This window comes from Ochotona curzoniae, unplaced genomic scaffold (assembly GCF_017591425.1).
Source record: "Ochotona curzoniae isolate NIBS_2020 unplaced genomic scaffold, NIBS_Ocur_1.0 scaffold_1037, whole genome shotgun sequence".
Classification (NCBI taxonomy): Eukaryota; Metazoa; Chordata; class Mammalia; order Lagomorpha; family Ochotonidae; genus Ochotona; species Ochotona curzoniae.
Genome location: NW_024467083.1, coordinates 11,154,484 through 11,176,614, shown reverse-complemented (window position 1 = coordinate 11,176,614; position 22,131 = coordinate 11,154,484). Strand labels below are relative to the sequence as shown.

Sequence of the window (22,131 nt, the reverse complement as noted above, 5' to 3'; positions counted from 1 at the left end):
ATTACTTGGATTGGATGGTTTCTAGCAGTATGATGATAGTTGCGTTTTGTCACTTATGTACTTTTAAGACTGTATTTCCATTGAACTTCATGGTGTTTTCTTTTTTCATTTGTTTGTTTAATTAGGTTCTCCAAAGGGTGTGCAAATGGTGTTTGCTGTCCCTTCATTTTGTTATTGTTTTTTGTTGTTGTTGTTGTATAGATTTTTAAGATTTAGTCAGCATTACATAGAGAGGGAAAGACAGACTCTCATTAGTTCCCCAGCTGACTGCAGCCATGGTCTCGGCTGAAGCCAGGAACTTTATCCAAATCTTTCACATGGGTGACAGCAGCTCACACAGTTGGGACAGCCTCTACCGCTTTTCCAGGCTATTAACAGGGAGCTATGTTGGACGAGAAGCAATTGGGTGCTCAAACCTGCACCCATATGGGACTCTAGCATGGCAGATGTTTGCTTAGTCCGCCATGCCATATATTTGAGAGGCAGAGCATCAGAGGGAGAGGTGTGGGACCTTCCACCTACTAGTTCACTCCCTGGATGACCACACCAGCTAGGGATGGGCCAAGCTGACATTAGGAATTCAGAATTCCAACTAGATCTTCCACATGGGTAGCGGGGCCCAAGCACTTGGTCTGTCACCTGCTGTTGTCCAGGCTCATTAGCAGGAAGCTGGATAAAGGCAGAGCAGCTAGGACTGGAATCTGGTGCACTGTGCCACAGTGCTGACTCCTGCTGCTTTGCATATCTGTTCTTATTCATGGTTACAGTACGACTGCATCCTTGCTCTATGAAAGTCTATCAGTACAGGCTGTTTGGTTTTTCTTCTGCATTGAGAGAGTATGGAATATTGTGAATGTTGCGTTGTTGACGTTGTTGATTGCTGGATTGTGTTATCTTTCTTTGTAGAGTGGTGGGCAGTTAGGTTGTGGATCACCTTTATCCTTTTGAGATGAGTGGAAGTTTTTTGTGCTTGTTTGTAACTTTACTAGGATGTTTCAGCAGTGCTAATTTACACAGGTGTGTGACCTTTCAAAGTTCTCCACAGAAATCCTAGCCAAAAAGTTCTGCTTTTCCATCTTGAAAATTGTTCAGCATAAAAAATGCCTTTTTTTTTTTTTTGCTTGTTTGGCTAGCCTTTTTTAGCATTAACTTATGTGTGGGCCTAGTACTAAGCATGGCCCAAAGATGACCCAGGCAGATATCCAGAGCTTGTTCCCTATGATGCTGCCTTCCCAGCAGAATTCAGCTCTCCAGCTGCCTCTGGACACTCAGCGCCTCTGAATTCTGATCGTTCATTTGACACAAAGAGCTGTTATCTCCCACTTCAGTCCTTAAATGCCTGTGACACCTTGGACCCAGCCAGGCTAAATGCAGGACCCAGGAGCTCATTTTGGGTCTCCCATGTAGGTCACTTGCTGTTTCTTCCATTGCACATAAGAAAGTTGAATTGGGAGCAGAGCTGACTTGGATTAGCTCAGGCAGCTCCTTAACTTCACCAAAAACTAGCTCCTCAGCTGGCTTCCGTGTCTGATTGAGCAGTTGTATTCTCCTGAAGCTGCCGTCAGGAAAGTGCCTCCAGTTAGAAAGTTGATTATAATTGTAGGAATAGTTTGCAGCAATCCCAGTCCTGCACTCCGAGTGGCTTGAGAACATTCTTTTCATTTAATTTGTCTAATTTTGTGATTGTTTATTATCAATGGCCAGAAGCTGCACTATCAGTTAATAGTTGGTGCTCTTAGTTTTTCTCCTGTTTATGTCTTAATATGTCTCTGTGCCCGGCTCTGGCTGCTGCTCCTGCCTGCTCCTGGACCCCGAGAGGCAGCGAGGAAGGCTCCCTTGAGCTCCTGCTTTGGCTCTGCCTCTTTCGCCAACTGCAGACACTCGGAGTCAGCAGATAGGAACTCTCTCAAATAATTTTTAAGTCCTATTTGTGCATAATGGTATTATGTAAACTCCCAAATAATACAAGATAAAACCGATCCCTTTACATTATTTAATTTCACTAGTTAAGTGTATTTTTATAATTTTATTGTATTAGAATAGCTAGACATGTGTCAGTTCCTATTTTGAGATTTACCACAGATATTTTTTGCTGTTGTTTTCTTGTCTTTTTGTATGTATGGAACTGTCATTTTTTTTCCATGTGTTGACATACTGATTTATGTTTATAATATATAGAATCTATTTATACTTTCTTGGTATAAAACTCAGAGGACCCAGGGTGGTAGCCTAGTGGCTTAAGTCCTCGCTTTGCATGCGCCAGGATCCCATATGGGTGCTAGTTCTAATCCTGGCAGCCCCACTTCCCATCCAGCTCCCTGCTTGTGGCCTGGGAAAGCAGTCAAGGATGACCCAAAGCCTTGGGGCCCTGCACCCGCGTGGGAGACCCAGAAGAGGCTCAAGGCTCCTGGGTCCTGGCTTTGGATCAGGGCAGCTCTGACCATTGTGGCCATTTGGGAAGTGAATCAACGGATTGAAGATCTTCTATGTCTCTTCTCCTTTGTGTATATCTGACTTTGCAATAAAAATAAATCTTAAACCTTATTCATACTTTTTTTAATAGAAACTTTAACAAATATTTCATTTGTATGAAAGGTAGAAATTGGAGAGAAACTGAGAGCTCCCCTCCACCGGCTCACTCTGCAAATGCATGCAGTGGCTCCAGGCTGGGCCAGAATGTGGGACTGAGACACAGTCCAGGTCTCTCCCATGGCAGAGCTGCAGTGCTCTGAGCCTCCTGGGATCCACACTGTGAGGGAGCTGAGTCCAACCCGGGCTTCAGTGTGGAGGGGAGTGCCTCAGACTGCTGCACTAAACCACCACTCCTTCCATTATTCTTTTAAATAAACTATAACAGTTTATATTCCAGTATTATGTTTTGTATTTTTATAGATTCTTGATTACTTTTGAATATTTCAAAATTCAAAATCGAAGCCCTCATTTAAAATCCTTGAATATATAGGCGTGGAAAGTTCTTTAAAAGGAAACAATGTTCAGAGTGGGTGATACACATGCTTATTATGGTGCTTTGTTACTTTTAACACTTGTATTTTTTTAGAATCCATTTTGTTTCAGAGTGATAGGGGAATCATTTTGTGGTATTCATCTACTGAAAAACTTTTTTGTTAAGGTGAAGGTCAATTTCTTCTGTGTTCTCAATAGAATTATAAAGTATTGGTAAGACCTGCATTTTGTACGATTTAAATTTTTCAGTCAAAACATTGAAACATTCGTGTCAATGTGGAACTCTCAGTTCTCAGGAACTTAGTCCCATGTTCTCCTTTCCACAGGTTCAGTTTAACTTGCAGTTTACCAAGCCACATACATCACTAGATGTTCCGTCAGCAGCCACTACTAGCGTGCCTTCCTCATCTGATAAAGAAAAGTAAGTACTTACTGACAGAAAACTAATGTTTGCAATTTTTGAAGATCATCATAAAGACTTTTTTTGTTTGAAACTTAGTGACCCTATTTATCTGACGTACTTCCATGTTGCTTGTTAAGCAGATCAAGTTCTTTAGCTCTAAGAAAAGATTTCTGATATATTCTTTCAAATTGTGCAATGCATAGAAAGTGAAGTCCTGGCCCCTGGCCGGGTTGGTAACTCAGCTCTCCAACCTTCATTCATTGAATCTTCTGAAGTTGCCACCGGGATTAAGAACTGAAATTGTTCATGTTTGTGAGCTTCATTAAAAAAAAACTGAGATTCTCAATTATCTGTGTTGTATTGTAGTTCCTAATGTATGAGAGGCATCTAAATAGAACTGTGTGGTTTTCATTTACAAATATTTATCACAAGCCAAGAACAATTTTGGCATTTTCTAATTAATTTGTTTGAAAGGAGAGACGTCCCATCTGCTGATCCACTCCCCAGCTGACTGCAGTAGCTCGGTTTGGCCCAGGCTGAAGCCAGGAGCTTGAGTTGCTTCTCCCATAAGGGTGGCAGGAACCAGTCACTTGAGCCATCACCACTCCCTCCTGAGCTAGTAGTCTACATTTAAAGGAAGCTGGTGTTAGGAGCCAGAGCCAAGGAACAAACCCAGACATGCCAGTGTGGGCTACAGGCATCCTAACCAGGGTCTTCTGCACCAGATGTACACTCTGCAGAACTAGCGAAAAATATGAGTCACATTTGAGATAGAAAATTAAACGTAATTGTCCACAAAATTAAGACTATTGAGGGGCTGATGTTGTGGTACAGGATAGAGCTGCTAGCAACACTAGCATCTCAATGGTTTGAGTCCAGACTGCTCTGCTTCCAATCCTAATGTGCCTGGGAAGGCAGCAGAAGATGGCAAGTACTGGGCCTGCCACCATGTGGGAATCCTAGAGGGAGCCTTGGCCTCATCCTGGCCTGTCCAGCTATTTTGGACACTGGGGAGTAATTAGTATAAGATCTCTTTACTGTCTCTCCTTCTGTCATTCTGCCTTTCAAATAAATATGAAATGATGAGTCTTTAAAAACATTAGGATTGCTCAGAGACTTTCCAATTTTTTGTTTGTTTAGAACAGGTTCTTTTGTCAGCTAGCAAAAAGTGGCAGTGGGTTTAAAAAGTTAAAAATATTAGTTCATGTTTTTTCTGAATATTAGAAAAAGCCAATCTTTTCATTTTAAAGATCACATTGTACAAGAGCTTTAACTTCTCATTGTAAGCATAGGCAAGCTGTTGAACTGAACAGATTGAAAATGGGACAAAGGGAGAAAACACAGAAATGTTTTTTTTCCAAAATTTCACTGTATTCAGTTGACCAAAATTCATCCATTACTATGTTATATGTGATAATACTTGATAATGACCACATTCAAGCACTAATGTTTTGAAGAACTTTTGGTTAAAGAATAAGGATGAGACACAGGATGAGACAAAATATTATATTCTCAAGGTCTCTTTTGTGCAATTCAAAACATCACAGTACTCAGAATTTTCATTTCTCTCAAACTCCTTATCCTGACTTTAGTTTTATTTCTAGAAATAACACCTTGGCTTCACAGACAAATTATTGTTTGCTTGAAAATCCAGTAATTGGCATCTGAATAAAGTTAAGCTATAAATATAACTTGCCTCATTTTTGGTATAGTTTGAGTATCCTTTACTCTAAATATCTGTTATGAAGTATTTTTCATTTTGAATTTTTCTGGTATTAGAGTATTTAACGTGTACAAAATGTTTTGGGGAAGGAACCCAAATCCAACAAAAATTTGTGTCTTTTACACACAGCTTCATTTTATACAATATCTTTTAATGTACCCGTGTTTCAATGAACTGTCCTGAGATGTGGTGTAGAATTTTCTACTTGTAATGTCATTGAGGTGTTGGAATGTTTCTGCTTTCTGGATCAGGATGCCCAACCCGTATGTATGTGTTAAGATAAACCATTAATATTGACTAGTAAAGAGTAAGTAATTACTGTTTTTGTTTTAAGTGGTGAAAATCTGGGGCTGGAATCCAAATACTTGAAGAAAAGGGAAGACAGCATTCCTTTACGTGGACTCAGCCAGAATCTGTTCAGCAATTCAGGTGAGCGGACATTTCTGAACCGCGCTGTCAGCCGCGCTGTGATTCAGTGTGATCATTTTTCCTTGTCCTCCTCTGCAGACATTCAGAAAGATGGCGCTCTGGGAACACTGCAGACCTCTGCCAAGCCCACAGTCCTCCCTTCTGTATCTTCAGCTTATTTCCCTGGGCAGATACCCAACAGTTAATTTGAGTACCATCATTGCCTTATTTTATAAACTCAGGTGGTTTAGAAATGTTATAAATTGTCAACAAGCACATTTCAGATTTCACTTGAGTTGCTATTATTTATATTGCTTAGATTCTTTATTAAATCTGCCATTTAAGGCAGGTAGTTCATAGTAACAAAATTATTCCTAGGGTTGGTCATCATTCTTAAGTAAATGATTACTTCTGGTTTATGAACATACTGGTTTGTATAACAGTAACATGAATTCTATTAAACTAACCCTTAGAAATTGATTTGTAAGGAAAGTTGATCCTTACAAAAGGACAGTTTAGACATTGAAGGCATACAAAGAACAAAATGGTATGAAGCCAAAGGCTGCTGATGTTTTAACATTTTCATTGGTAAAATAAGCTTAAAATGTTCTACCTAAAAATTATGAGGGAACACAATTGTCTAATATGTTATTGATGACATTTATATTAAATGGAGAAGTCCCAAAGTTACCTTAAAATACTGAAATGAATTAAGCCTTCATAAACAGTATTTTCCTTTAAACGTTTAAATTAGCTATTGACTGAATCTATTAAGATGTGAATTTAAGCTGATTATAAAAATAATTGGAACTGCATAATTAACATAACCAGACTGAGGTTAAAGTTTATTCATCTAGTTTTCCCCTTTATTAGCTGTGCAGTTAATCTATCAGAATTGCTTAAAAAGTGATATTGTATAAAATTTCTACTCAGTGTATCATGAATTTTCAGTTTTATAACATCAAAGCTTGAGTTCATGTTAATGTTTACTTAAATAGGCAAAACCAATAAGGTTGGAAATTAGATTTCTTACATCCCCTATAATACAGTTTTAACTAAGAATTATTCCCATGGAAAAAATTATGACTTTAATATTCATCAGATTCAAATAGCCCTATTTTATATTGTTACCAACCATTTAATACATTCTCTCTTCCAAAAATCAGTTTATAAAGCGCTAATGTTCAGCTGATAATTTGAATTTATTTTCAACTGTTTTATTACACAGAAGAGGAAAAAGCTATGTCAAGGTATCGATGGCATACCATCTTAATGAAGCCCCAGTGAATCCTTCTGAAACTGTTGGCAAGGTTCAAGCTGTCTGAAATTTGAAATTTCAATACCCGATCATAAGCAGTTTACTGTATTACTAACAATTAGTTACAATACCTTCAAAGCACTTAGTATTTTGAAAAGGTTTTGGAAATACTGGATTCTGCTTTGCTGTAAATACTATTCAATATATTTAACATACTTGACAGTGTTTTAATGGGACACATAATGTACAGGTAGTTTTAAAAATATATATATATATATACATACACACAATTTTCCATGTAAACACATGGAAAACTGACATTATAGAATAGTCATTCTATCAACTTGCTACATTGTTCATATTCAATGAATATATACCGACTTCAGAGTGTGCTAATTTTTTGCTCTACCTCTTAAAAAAACTTATTGGAAATGATTTTGCAATGTAAAATTGTATATGTATTAATCAGAATACTGCACTTAATGTTATTTCTGTAAAAACTGAGCTTTGTTAATAAAATATGAATATTTTGAGACAATGGCATGTACATTACACACAATGATGGACCCGTACGACCCACATTTAGAAAACCAAGCCCTTCATCCTGTGTTGTCTGTTGTCCCTGTCTTCCTGTGAGAGCATTTGTAACTGAGGAAAAGAATTGGATTCAAGGAGAAGGGACAAAGCTTTACTATAAAAGCGACTGTGGTAATAAGCCAAAGCAGGACCTTACATGGATTCACAGATCAAGACTTATAAAAAAAATCATTAAAATATTTAATTTTATTAACAGTATTTACATTTAAGACCTTATTTAACCATAGTGAATGTTCCAAGTTTAAAAAGCATTAAGCAATAACCACACACAAGATGAAAACAGTGTAAACTATACAATACTTTATGTACATTTTTTACAAAGTAACACTTCTTTAAATAATATAACTGGACACAAAAATATACACTTTAGAGAAATTCACATCAGTAATTGTATAAAGCTCTCCTCTAAGGTCCTGAAAATTTAGGACAAACATTAGCTCTGTAAATAAAGTGTTACTGTGACAGTCCTGAAAGGCCACTATATATATTTATCTACATATAGATATCACATTAACATTTTCAAGGCTACCAGCTTTACTATAATTTTTAGGTTATGTATTCAAGTGTTGAGGTTTTTATGATTATGCAAACATTAAAAGAATAGTGGTATAAGAAGTAGCCGGGGAACAAATTCGAGCCAATATTTAGACTGATAGGCTCTTAACACCCCAATTTAAATTCTAAATGGCTGATATTCTCTCTCTTCAAAAACAGTAGTGAATAATGTTTAAAATAAAATTACTGCAACAAGCTTGAAACATGATTCAGATTTAGTACAATTTTTTTCTTAAGAGTTGTTTTAAAATGCAAACAATTCATTTACCATTTATTTTAGTGCATCTGCATTAAGGCTTTGAATTATTTGACCCAAGATTTTACTTGTTAAAATCTGACTCCAGATTTTACGATGTTAAAAATACCAGGTCCACACCCCTACTACCTACTCATCTTACTGAGAGTCAGCGTAAATAGTTAAAGCTCAACACCTTAAGGAAATGGTAGCAGAGACATATGCTAATATCTAAGAAGTTACATATATATAGTTTTTAATTAAAGAATGTATAATAAAACAAATAGCTTAGTGGCAAGAAATTGGTGCTAATAAACAAAAGGTTTCTTTTCAAAAGAAATTGTAACATCTTTGGAAAACCGTCCACTCTTTCTTTAGTTCCCACGGAGTTCATGCAGATACATTTCTTAAGACAATCTTAAAATACCGTGTGGATGGAAATGGAATGTACATCCAGAACTACAGGTGAAAACTAAGACCTGGGTGCTGATAGAAAATCTTCCTGATTTGGGGCCTCACACGTTTGTGTCCTGGAGTAAAGGTTCTTTGGCCTCTCCCGGTGCTTGCGTACTGTGAGGATGGCTGTGGCTGCCACAGTGCTTTCTCCAGCTGCTGGACCTTAAGCTTAAATTGGTATGTTCTGGAATAAACAAGGCAACAAGCAGAGCCAGCAGCACCGAACAGGCTCCGAAAAGGAAAGGGGGGCCAGGGATGATGGAATTCTGAAGGAGAAAAATGTAATTAGGATTTCAGCAGAAGTACTTATCGACAGTAGAAATGATTATATTTTGGCAACACGGATTACTATTAATTGTAAGCCTGTGACTCTTCCTTACAGCCATATTAGGAAAGCATTCTCTCTTAAGAGGAAAAGGTCAACATTTATATTCCCAATGCAAATTTCTGAAAGTAACAGATGCTCTCTGAGCTTCACACAATTTGTTCTAATAGAAAACTCTTCATATGTAGATCTCTAAAGTAAATCAAGTAGCCTGCGATGTCAACTGCAAGGTAAAATCAACTGACATTTTGCTTCTAGAAGGTAATTAATTTGCACATGACCCAAAGTGAGAACACAGATAAATGCGATTAACATGAAAAGGCAGGCACCTTGGTTTTGGTTTTATTCCCAAATGACACTCACAGCAAAACCTGTACTGCTAGTCTTCACAGCCCACAAAAAAAAAAAGAAAAGAAAAAAACCCACAAAACTTGAGCTGGCTGAAACATTAGTACGGATGTCTAAGCCAGAAAGCCAACAGGCTGTTTATAATAATCACTGTTATTGGCATTAATTTGAGTTGTAAGAAGGGCATAACAGCAAGCAAGTCAACACACATGACTGACTAGAGCAGAAAGGCCTAACCCAGGGACCTGTGCGCTACGCACATCTTAAACGGAAGGCAGATAACCTGGCCGTTACATACACAGCAGCTGCATCTTTTTTTTTTTTTCTCAAGGGGAAAATGGTGTACATGTGTTTTATTCAACCTAAAGTTATAAAAATCTCACTTTTAAAGCTTCTGTGACCAAAAAACAGCCTCTTTGAATCTAATCAAATAAACTAAAAGTTTATCATGTGAGTGAATAACTTACCTGCTCAAAGTGGTGCTGGGGGCTTGTGTTTGTTCCCAAGTCTGTTCCTGTTATTGGCAGTTCTTTCAGTTCCACATGGAATATGTAGAAAATAAATCCATAGAGGGCTGGTCCCAGACCGTTGCACAGTCCTCGAATTCCTGTTATCATTCCTTGAACAACACCTAAAGTTGTTTAAAGAAAGTATTGCTTAAAACACTACTTAATGGACCTGTGACTGTTGTTAAGGGACCTAATTGTTGCTACAATATAGGGGGAAACAGTGGACGGAGGGGTGGGGGCAGGGCAGAAGGGGACATGCATGAACCTTAAGTATTGTATCATGAAGATAATTCTTTTAAAGTTACTTTTTACCAGCCTAAAAATAGAACCAATATGAAATTACCATAAAACTAAGGCTTTTAACAGATGACTAGCAGTGTATGTTACAATAGCATTAAAAACTATCTAGCCATCTTAAGCCAGACACATCCACCTGTAGATGTAACAGAAAACAAATGGGGGAAGGCATCTGATTTCCCTAAATTATAGTCTGCAAAACATCCCTGGCCACTCACAAGCACAGTAGTTAAGCAGCTACTATAGATCTTTTCCATTCAAATAGACTTTATGGAATTGGTTGGATTTTTGTTTTGGTTTTCTGAAATTTGAAATACAAATTGCTTGGTCAAATTGCTTTTATCAACCAAGCGACCACTGCCACTCTTGCAGCACGATATTGCCATTATTACTAGATAAAAGGCCCTGTTCCTTGAATTATCCCTTTCTGTTAGTATTCCAAAAAGTAAATCTTTCTACCACAAAAGCATGATTGCAAAGCAATATTTGCTATGTTCTATGTTTTTAGGTAACTAAAAGCAAAGATTTTTAAAAAGGCCATGAACATATTCCAAGGCATCTAAGACACACCAAGCAAAGTGTTCCATGATCTTTATCACAAAATTTCCTACCAAAAATATAGTTGAGCCATAAAGTCAGAATGAGAGATGAGGAACTGAATATAATTTTCTAGAGTCTTTGTTTTACCATTGAAAGCAATTTAAGAAGATACCTAATGTTTTAGTACTTATATAAAACCGGGAATACAGAGTGTTCTTTGTATTGAAACACTCGCTGCTGGCTCTGATGAACTCACCCTGTTGATCAGCATCAGCAGTTCGTGAAACAAGTGCACTGACTGCCGGGAAGGTAATGCTGGACATGGCTGCCACTGCCCCCGCAGCCCACATCATCCTGAAATGGAATCAGCAAAGCCAAAGTAGTAAATTCACCTCCACTGTACCTTCACAAGCTACACGCTTAAAATCAAGTGACTCTGTGAAATGGCTGTGGCACAGGGAAAAGAACTGTGCTGGCTCTATTCCTTCCTCACCAGGCGATTCTGGGCAAGTAACGTCAGACTGTTTACTCTTCCAGAAAACAAACACAACCACTAATTCCTAAGAACAGAGTGAGACTTCACATAAAATTGGGATATCAAGTTCCAAACTGTACAGTGGGCAGGAATGACGCCGACAGGTTACAATGCAGGTAATATTTGATAAAGAAACTCAAATGTTTCTGAACATGCGAAACCAGCAAAGTTCCCAAGGACTTGTGAATCAGATCCGAGCAACTCTCTGAAGTTGTAAAGACTAGAAGTAACATGGCTCCTCCTGTCTGAAAAAATCCTTGTAAGAACTTAGACTCATAAGAGCTAGACTGGATGAAAAGCACCCATCAAAATCCACTCTTGATGTTTATTCATATCCAAGTCCAAATAGAGACGAGGTGCTCAGGTGTTAAAATATCATGCAAAACATTGGGAGGCCTTAATTCCTGAGCACACTGCTGTCTGGACACATCACCGCCCGTGTCGGCAGCACCTGATGCCTCTGCCACTGGGCCTCACAGGGACCAGAAGGCACTGCCATCAAGCCTAACAAGAAACCTGAATGAAAACCAGACAGCAAGAAGCCAACAGCAGAACAACTGCATTCTTCACTTCGGGCTTGCCATAAAAAATGATCACTGGTTTATTATATATTTTTTCCTAACCAGAAGAGCAAAAAGAAAAGCTAACCAACTTTCAGAGTCTTGTTGCTACGGGACATGCTTTTTCCTTGTGACAAACTGATCTGCAGTAAATGCTGCTTGGAGACTTACCTTTCTACTCTCAAGCCATTTTAGAATACCTAAGTACACAAGGAAAGATTGTTCTGGGGCCAGTGCCACAGTGCAGCAGCTTCCGCGCTGCCCCCAGTGCAGGCCTCCCATTTGTGTGCTGGTTTGAAACCGGCTTCTCTAACTTCTGATCCAGCTTCCTGATAATGTGCCGGAGAAAGCAACAGAAGATGGCCCGCGTTCTTGGGCCCCCCAAGCCCACATGGGAGACCTGGAAGAAGCTCCAGGATCAGCTCGGACCATTTGGGGAGTGAACCAGAGAGGATGAAAGATCTGTCTCTCCTCTCTCTGTAAATCTTAAAAAGTTTTGTATGAGGCTACTTCAAAAAAGTTCATGGAAAATGGAATCAAGTTTTGCACAAAAATTTTGAAACCTGTGAAGTATTTTTCTCATGCATTTTTCATGAACTTCTTGAAGTCCCCTTTTATACATATGTTGATTTTTAAAAACCAAAGAGACCACACTTATCTTAGATGAAAAACAAAAATGGAAACATCAAAATTAAGCAAACTACCATGGATAATTATACCTACCAAGGCTCTGAACCAAAACCATACCAAGCAAGCTGTAATATTTGAAATCCCAGACCCAGTAAAATGGTGTTCTTATTTCCAATTGACCTCATAAGCAGGCTCAAGACTATAGTCTGAAAAAGAAGAATTCAAAATGATTTATCAGAATAAAATGTTATTAGAAAACACTTGTCAATTTCTTTCACTTTATAATACAAAATCACCACCACTACTTTTTAAAATAATGTGCCCTGAATTGCTCTGACATCAGTGCTCCAGGGTGTTTAAGCAGATGAAACAGCCCTTTGTAAACTCAGATCTGGAGCCAGAGTCGGGAAGCTGAGGCCAGTCCCCTAGGCAGTACATTTTTACTTAGGACAGGTAAGCTCGCGGTGTTTTGGTGCAGGCCAGGAGGTGTCAGCCGGGACTCCTGCACGTCATACCACACCCCTCCCTGGGTTTGAATCCCAGGTCCACTTCTTATCCACTTTCCCGATTATGAGTACCCTGGGGGAGGGTGCAACTCAAGTTCCTGAGTCCCGGCTATCCACATCCATTAGGGAGACTGAAGCTCTTGGCTTCACCCTGCTCCAGCCCCAACAGCTGCGGGGGTCTGCTGGGAACCAGTAGCTCGGATGAAGATACCAATCTCCACCCTTCCCTCCTGCGTTCTCAAATAAGTGAAAGAACTGCTGCTTCCTGAGTCTTACAAGGTTAGCTGGGGGGGAAAAAGTTGAAAATACTAGCGTCATAAATACTAAAGCAATGACTTTGCAAACTTTATTATGTCACAGTCTCAACGCGTATTCCCTTAATTAAAAAGAAAAAACTGATATAGTTCAATGATTACCAGGCATTCTTGGTCTAACCTGACTTACTGTGGAGTCCCTGCTGGCTTTATGAAAAGTCAGCTTAACAAGTATGATCTGGGAGAGGCTGAGTGTACTAAGAGCGCAAAGTCTAAGAAGCATGAATCACAAATCCCGGCTCATAGCTGTGTAGCCCTGGGCAAGTCACTTCCCACTGGGCCTCAGCTGTGTGTCCCTCAGAATGGGAATAATTGCACCTATTTAAAACCTTGGGAGGTGTATTAACTATCTGCCATTTTATTCTAAGTTATTGCATAAGCTAATAAATTCATAACAGAGGACATGCACTCATTTTGTAGCTAGCTGAAACCCTAAAATTCACAGCCATAAAAAGTCTTTAAGAATTTAACTGGATTCCATAACAAATGTGCCAGTTAAAACTCAATGATTCGGGCCCGGCGCGGTGGCGCAAGTGGTTAAACGTCCTCGCCTTGCACGCCCGGGATCCCATATGGGCGCCGGTTCTAATCCCGGCAGCCCCGCTTCCCTTCCAGCTCCCTGCCTGTGGCCTGGGAAAGCAGTCGAGGACGGCCCAAAGCTTTGGGACCCTGCACCCACGTGGGAGACCCGGAAGAGGCTCCTGGCTTCGGATCGGCATAGTATCGGCCCGTTGCGCTCACTTGGGGAGTGAATCATCGGATGGAAGATCTTCCTCTCTGTATCTCCTCTCTGTATATCCGCCTTTCCAATGAAAAAATAATAAAAATAAATCTTAAAAAAAAAAAAAAAAAAAAAAAAACTCAATGATTCCTTTAAGGATTTTTGAGCAATGAAAGTTCTCAGCTTCCTTTTACATGACTTTCCCTTAAATCGTGTGAGCCTAAGACTGAGTTGCACAAGGCCTGGACGATTACATTAAAGCGGAACTAAACCTAAAGCCACAGTTTAAAAAAAAAAAAAAGCTTCATTATTAAAAGAAAACACTGGGCCACGCCGTGCTTAAAGCCAGCGTTCTCGGGCTGCGTGAAGAGTGCTTGCCCTCTTCTTCCCTTTTCACTGCCCCAAATGCAACCTAGATATTCTTGTTGCTTCCTTTGAAAATAACACACTTCCCATGGCTTTAGAAAGGGAACTGATGACCAATATTACAAATGGAGCTGAGATTACAATTAGAATGCTAGTGTTTCTCAATTTCACTTGTAGAATGCAGCATATCAGTGGCTTCAATCAATCACAAGAAAAAGGATTGGAGTATTGCCAAAGCTGCGTAGCATCAAACTGGATGAGAGAAACAGGGAGCTCTACTGCCAAGATGAGTAACTCTGGGATTTCCAAAGGTCACAATTTTATCTAAAGAGTTATGATTGGCTTGATGGCTCCAGGTACTCGACGCAGAAGAAAACATCCCTTCTCATCACTGCTAAACGGACCCAAGAGGAGGAAGTAAAAAGTGCTGTTGAAATCAGGTTCACCTGTGATGGAATAGCTACTATTCCAGGAGCTGGAACTGAAGGATGCTGATGTGCAAGCCAGCCAGGTGGGAACAGGCTGCACTGGCCAGCAGTGTACCCTGGAACATGCCAGTCTACTGAAGCAGATGCTTTTCAAGCAAAGGAATACTACTAAGAGCCACTTATAAAATGCAGGCACCTCACAGTCCTTCGTCCACCTAGGCAGCCAGTAAATATTTATAGAGATCAACCCTTCCGTCTTTAGGAATAATTTTCAGAGTGCAACTCTATTTCTACTTTCCAGATATAGTAACTGCAGCAAAAAGGCAAATATATTCTCTTAATGCCACAGGTGAGTCATTAAAATCCCAATGTCTTTCCAGGGCCATGTCCTGTAGGCAGTTACTGAGCACATCACTGCTGTGTAAGTCTCCCGTTCCCTTTGCCCCACATGCTCTAACTGGTGACCCGAAGATCTCAGGCTCTGATGCAACTCCTGTGACATTCAGTTGTATCCATCCATCTTCTTTTCAAGGGCAGGGACTCATGTCTTAATCTTCCCACGACCCAGTAAGTTCTTAAAGGTGCTTATGGGAAGCAGATTCGATTTTACATGCAAATTCTCAACTCAGTAACATTAATGCAACCCAGACTGAATATATCGGGTATGCTAGACAGAAAAAAATAAAATCAAGCTTCTTTTAACTCTGATTTTGAAGATGTCAGAACTGAGTCTCAAAGTTTAAAAAATACATGTAAGACAGCACAGTGATTAATAGTTGACCTGGCATCAGTTTTAGTCAGACAACAAATATTTTGCCAAGTCCCTGCTAAAATAGAAATGTTGCATTAGTGTTACTGAGTTGAGAATTTGCAAGTCCCTGCTAAGCCCACCTCTTATTCAAGCTCTGGGGGCCGATGGTGAGAAAGTCAAAATACCAGTCAGTACCCTTACCACTTTCTAGCAGAAGGAAGACTGATATGAGCACCATTCATTACCAAGTAAGATAATTGAAGGATGACAACTGCTAGGAAGAAATTAAAATTGTGTAGTGGTGGTGGAGAGAAAGCCTCTGCACCCAGGGAGCCAGGAAAGGCCTTTAAGATGCCATCTTCTGAGTGAAGAAGAGCTGGTAAAAGAGCGAGCACTCACAGCAAGACAGCCAGTGTGAAGGATTAGATTGGAACATACTCAATGGAGTCTGCAAGAAAACAAGGTCATGTTTAGACTTGACTGCATTTTTCCTTGGCTGCAAGGGAAAAATGTATTTTAAAATAGGAAACAGATGTGGCTAAGTTTCTATTTTATAGAAGTTACTCTGTCAAGTGGTGAATGAAATCTAAGGAGACAAAAATGGACACAGAAATCAGATTGAGTTCCTCGTTATGGAGAGCCTGAGAAGTGGTCTGACCCAGTATGTACCATGGAGACAGGCAGCGACAGGAAGCATATTTTGTGTCCAGCATATTGGATGTGAACTAAGGAGAAAGTCATTATAAATGGTGCTAAGTCCCTGACCCAAATAACCAGAAAAGAGGTGCTGTTACTAAATGAGCTATCAAGCAGATGTGGAAAACAATGGGCCAAGTGTGAGAGCACCAAGAAGGGAAATGTGCAGAAGAAGCCACTCATGCCCTCATTGATAAACACTCAGGGCAAGCAATAGGTTCTCATTTGCCTAGTGGTGCAAGGCCCAGAGGGTGGCTGATATGGCCGCACAGGGAGAAGGCAGCTTCCTCTGCGGACAGCAGTGACGTACCGAACCGCCAAGGTCAAAGGGAGCCTATGACTTTTTAGAAGACTTTGTCCCCTCAACCCCACCTCGACAGCCTCTAATAAAACAACTCCTCAGATCCCTGGGTGCAATTTCCCTGGCCCGCTGTCCCTACCGGATCAGTGAACCTCGTACGGGAATGCTCCCGATAATGCTTGTGTTAAGCTGAACTCTGTGTGGATTTCTAGTTCTGAACATGATTTCCAACCTTACAGCTGGTACCAAGGAAGTGATGAAGCCATGGCAAGTTAGAAAGAAAAGGCCTCAAATGTGCCAGCAGCTGCTTGGCTCCCACTGGAAAGTGGATCTGTCTGGTGGAACAGAATCAGAAGTTTTAGCAAGAAGCTACAATCTGTAGTAACACCTTCTAATTCTTAAATGCCTCCAACTAATTTTACAAGCTTTTAAAACACACCCCTCCCCAATAACTACAACCTAACACTTGCTTAGTTGTAGGCAATGTAGAGCATTGGAGATGCAAAGATGAATACCATTCAATCCTTTTAGACTTTGTGATCTAAAGGTAATCTGAAGTAAATGTGGGTATAGTCTATACTAAAGTATATTCTCTACAATGACAGAAACAGGCCCATGTTAGTACGAGACCAGGGGAAGATCTGGGGAGGGGAGAAGGGGAGGCAGGACCTTTAGCAACAACAAAGTCAGAAAGCTAAGAACTCAACACAGAGCATAAGCTGGGGGCGAGGACCCAGGAGAGTTGCCCTGGCGCTACACTTCTGCAAACAGAATCCAAGATCATCTCTACCTTTGGAGCTGAATGTGTTGCATTTTACCAAATTACAATATAAAAATGCAATGATCAATATTTACAGGTAGACTACACAATTCTGCTTTTGAAGTTCAGCTATTTTCTGTTTTTAACATGTGTTTAGTCGGAAAGAGAGTTTCCATGTGCTAGTTCACCTAAAATGCCTGCAGTGGTTGTGGGGATGCAGCTGAGAACTCAGTCTATTACCCCACTGGTTGGTAGCCCCCAACCACATGAGCCATCCATCCTACTGCCTTGATGGGTCACAGAAGCCAGAGCGGGGACTTAAACCAGGGACTCAATATAGGATTGAGTCCTAAATCCAGCCTAAACAATGTATTAAACCACTACTAGGCCAAATGGTTATCCATTGAAAGTGATTTTGCATCTCAAAAACATTTATTTTATAATTTACTTGAAAGGCAGAGCCCAAGACTTTTTGTTCATCTACTGGTTCACTCCCCAAATATGCAACAGTCTGGGTCAAGCCAAAGTTTTGAGCCTAGAATCCCACTGGTCTCCCATGTGGGTGGCAGGGACCCAGTACTTGAGCCCCTACCTGCTCAAAGCGTGCATTAGCAGGAAGCTGAATCGCAACTGCACATCCAAACTGGCAGTTTAGGAATTATGTCACTATACTTGGTCCTCAGAATCTATTTCTATGTAAGCACCAAAAGCTAGTCATTAGAAACTTTATTCCAGCAATGCTGGGTACAGAATTGCTTATTCTTTTCTAACCCTGCTGCCATGGAGTTCTACTGCTGCAGGACTGTTGCAATGAAAACCAACCACACTTTTCTCCATCTATCTTCTCTACCAGATTCTGTACACTGACTGTTTCTCACTTGGTATTCCATGTATCAGCTGCCATCTATTAAACAAATGAAAAACTCCTCTAAAGCACCTTCAGCTTGGGGTCTGTGTTATAGTGCAGTGGACAGAGCCAACACCCACTCCATTTCCAAGTCAGCTTCCTACTGGTATACTTGGGACAGCAACAGAGGACGGCCCAAGTACACAGGTCCCTGTCAGCAATACGGGAGACCCAGATGCAATTCCAGGGCTACTGGCCTGAGCCTAACCCAGCCTCAGCTTTTATTACCATTTGGGGAATTACTCAGCAGAGAGGGTCTCTCCCCATATCACTCTCTATTTTTCACTGGCACTCTGCCTTTTAAATAAATAAAATCTCCACTTGATCTATAGCATTTCTGCCTAAATTTATTAGGTGCCCAAGCACAAATCAGTTAATTATGAAATGGAATATAATACCTCAACAACTACCCATTTCTTAAGTATCATTATAATAAATGTTAGTTTGCTTTCTTAAAACATTAGCAAATCTAGTCTCAGCAATGTATGAAAAAGACACTTAAGATTAGGTTGGGTTCACCCTAGGATGACAAGGTTGGTTAAACTGTTAAAAACTCTTCAAGCCTCTGCACTATTATTTATACATTTCTTCTGTGTTATACTTCAAAATGACAGATTCCCCCCAAAATGGGCATTTTTCATATAGACCACAATGAAGAATACTTTTCTGATGGCTAGGAATAAGGACCTCATGCAGGGCCTGGCGCAACAGCGTAGTGGTTAAAGTCCTTGCCTTGAACGCCCCGGGATCCCATATGGGCTCCGGTTCTAATCCTGGCAGCCCCGCTTCCCATCCAACTCCCTGCTTGTGGCCTGGGAAAGAAGTCAAGGACGGCCCAAAGCCTTGGGACCCTGCACCCGCATGGGAGACCCGGATGAGGCTCCTGGCCTCGGACTGGCTCAGCTCTAGCCATTGCGGCCGCTTGGGGAGTGAATCATCGGATGGACGATCTTCTTCTCTGTCTCTCCTCCTCTCTGTATATCTGACTTTGTAATAAAAAATAAAATAAATCTTAAAAAAAAAAACCTCATGCAATGTTCACTTACATCAAGAATTTTCAGGGTCAGACTGAACTTTGGAATCACATTAATACTAATATCATGTACATGCGGGGATCTCACGTAGGGGTAAAATAGAATTTTAATTTGAAGTTTATCTTTACCCACTAAGAATTCAGAAATGGTAAGATTTGTACAAGGAATCCTCCCTAAAAGTTAGTGACTCAGTTAAGAGTCCAATCCATAGCCTTCCATTTCCTTCGGCGTAAAAAAGGGGCAGGCATTTAGCACAGCAGTTAAGAGGACAGTCAAGATGCCTGAACCCTTCATCAGAGTACCTGGGCTGGCTTTCGTCCCAATTCCACCTGTGCTGGTTCAAGTAGCTGGGTCTCTGTCACCCATACGGGAGACCTAGATTGGGTTCTGGGCTTTGGCTTCTGTGTGGCTCAATCCCAGCTCCTGTGGACCAACATATGGGAGATGTCCTTCTGTATCTCTTTCCCCCTATAGATCAAGTAAGTTAAGCATATTAAAGTATTCAAAAACACTAAATAAACAAATGAAGCTGCAGTCCAATAGATCAGAAGTAGAAATGTTAACTTGGAGTAATTTATCCACAGAGTTTGGAAAAAAACAAGCCCAAACTGCAAGAAAGGGTGGAGGTTTTTCACAGAAAGTTGTGTGAGAAAATTATGATCATAGAAAACGTTATTGTGCAAAAGAGATCGTTTAAATGCTAGGATATAACACCTTCCAGGAATATACAAATACTTATGTTAATCAGGTATTTATCAAACAACCACAGTTTATTGGTGGGGCTTCCCAAATACAAACTGCAATGTTAAGTCTTCCGCTCAAAACCCTCCACTGGCTTCCTCTCTTACGCAAGTCTTACAATTTCCTACATGGTCTCACACAACCTCAGGTTTCATTTCCTAACCTCTCCTTGTTCATCTTACTAGAGCCATACGGGCCCTCTTGTTGTTTCTTACATATGCCTGGTGTTTCTCTTGAGGTTTTATTCTGTTCCCACATTCTCTTCCTCCAGATATTACAACTTGTTCCTCATAACTTTGAGTGCCCTATGGCACCTCTTGCATCAGCAAGGCCTTCCCAACATCTTCTCCCTCCTCCCCATAAGTAATACCCTGCCCCTCAGTGCTCACCATACTCTCCAATGCTTTCCCCTCGGTTTTCATTCTTGTTACACCCTTATGTGTTTATACTGGTGTTTTCTTTTCTGCCTTACCTTACTCAGTGTAAACTCTAAATCAGCAAAACTTTAGTTAAGTCTAAACAGTTAAGACTGCCTTATACCCAGAGATGGAGATATAACTGATACGTAATGAGCACTTGTTGAATCCGCAGAAAAAGTGAGCAGGAGTTGTAACACTTCACCAAGTGTCAGTCCCCAAAATATCAGTGACACTATTAAAAACAAAATTCTGAGCCAACAAGCCTCAGACTCCTGACGATGCTTATTCTTCAAAACACCCTCACCCAATGAGCCCCCACTGAGATGGTCAGATATGGTCGCTCTCTATGACATAACTAACACACCAACTCACCTGCGCAATAATGGAAAGAATGCCCAGGACTGCTATAAATGCTGCAACGCTTTCTGGTGAAAATTTCATTATCTGCAAGTTTTCAGAAAAATTATAATTTAGTGAATAAAGAAAGCACAAAAAAACACATGCTAATTCAGCTACATATATATTAACATGAACTGGGGTTAGAAACAAAGAAAAATTCCAACTCATTTTTAATCTAATTAATTCAGCTACAAAAAATCCTTTGTAGGAAATGTAATGAGTCTTAGCACATCAGAGGTATCATTTACATGTGGTGGGTCCTTTAATTTGTGTGGCTTAAATTGCAGACAACATTCAAGAACTCGGGATCATTTTAGAAACAACTACGGCAGCACCCTGTGTTTCTTACAGGTAAATATTTGGTTTTGCTCATCTTTTGGACAACTGCTATAACCATATGAGAGGTCTTATACAAATTCACAGAAAACACCTATGTTGAAAATCTATAGGTAGCACCAAAATCATCTTTGATTCCATTTTCGACTAACTTTGTGAAGGTCCTTCAACAGATGTTCTAAACTGCCAAGACATTAGGGCAGCTACAAGAATTCAAGCATCCACTCAGCTCTAGGCAACTAAACTGTCTTCCTCCCTCAGCTAAAAATTTTAGCATATAGAATAAATGTCCGCAGAAAAACCGCGTCAGGAACACCAGCCACAGGAGGCAGAGTTAAGTCTAGAGGGTTGTCAACAAAATGGGATTCATTCTTCTGATTACAGCTCTCTCTAAAGTACATATTTTTATTACGATATTAAGCAAGGAAGTAGTCCATATTGGTAGAAATGGATTTACCTGTCTGAGGTATAAAAAAAAGCTGGAATATTGGCCTGCCTCAGGTAGGTAGGAGAGAAACACGGTAATGCAGATTAGCAGCACTATGGAATCCTGGCCCACTTTTTTTAAGGACTGTAACAAGAAAAAGAATGACAGATGACTTTATATCAAAAACACTGATCTTTTATTAAGAAAACACAAATTTCTTATGGCATTATACACATAGACAAGTGGTTGTTTCTTAGTTTACTTCATGACCACCTCCCACACTATTCTGAAAAGTGTTTCAAAATGATATTTTATTTATGTATCTCCTTAAAGATGCTTTCCCCAAAGGAATTTCCATGACAAAATAATAGTGCTGCACTGAACTATATATTCACTTTTTGTCAGAGAAGGGAAAAGTACAAACTTACTGCAAAGGGGTCGGCCTGCTCCCAGGAAATGGGCGCTCCCCACGATGCTGGCCGCATCTTCTCAGGCAATGACTCCGGCACAGCAACAAGGATGAAACAAATATCTAGCAAAGCTATCGCTGTAGCTAACACCACTACTAGACTGTCCCCATATACTCGTCCAAGGTAAGCTCCAATGGCAGGGCTGGTGACTAAACTTGCAGCAAATGTTGCTGAAACCTATAATAAATTCAGAGTAGACAGGAAGAAGTTAG

General features: G+C 40.1%; 2 protein-coding genes across 4 annotated transcripts in view; one reads left to right on the top strand and one right to left on the bottom strand.

The window, feature by feature from the left end:
* SASS6 (SAS-6 centriolar assembly protein) overlaps positions 1-5,744 on the top strand; it is a 39,810-nt gene extending 34,066 nt beyond the window's left edge. For 2 of the 3 annotated variants that reach the window (XM_040999188.1, XM_040999189.1), the window contains 3 exons: positions 3,291-3,385; positions 5,425-5,519; positions 5,598-5,744. In XM_040999188.1, coding sequence (XP_040855122.1) covers positions 3,291-3,385; positions 5,425-5,519; positions 5,598-5,704 — 297 coding nt within the window. In that variant the 3' untranslated portion in view covers positions 5,705-5,744. Of the gene's footprint in view, positions 1-3,290; positions 3,386-5,424 lie in introns of all 3 variants that reach the window. The other variant, XM_040999187.1, reaches the window with a different exon arrangement.
* Positions 5,745-7,521: 1,777 nt separating this feature from the next.
* The window catches only part of MFSD14A (major facilitator superfamily domain containing 14A), a 39,097-nt gene continuing 24,487 nt past the window's right edge, over positions 7,522-22,131 (bottom strand). The window contains exons 6-12 of the mRNA XM_040999190.1: positions 21,878-22,096; positions 21,480-21,593; positions 20,660-20,731; positions 12,437-12,549; positions 10,875-10,972; positions 9,740-9,903; positions 7,522-8,865 (exon numbers count right to left, since the gene is read on the bottom strand). Coding sequence (XP_040855124.1) covers positions 8,659-8,865; positions 9,740-9,903; positions 10,875-10,972; positions 12,437-12,549; positions 20,660-20,731; positions 21,480-21,593; positions 21,878-22,096 — 987 coding nt within the window. The 3' untranslated portion in view covers positions 7,522-8,658. The remainder of the gene's footprint in view (positions 8,866-9,739; positions 9,904-10,874; positions 10,973-12,436; positions 12,550-20,659; positions 20,732-21,479; positions 21,594-21,877; positions 22,097-22,131) is intronic.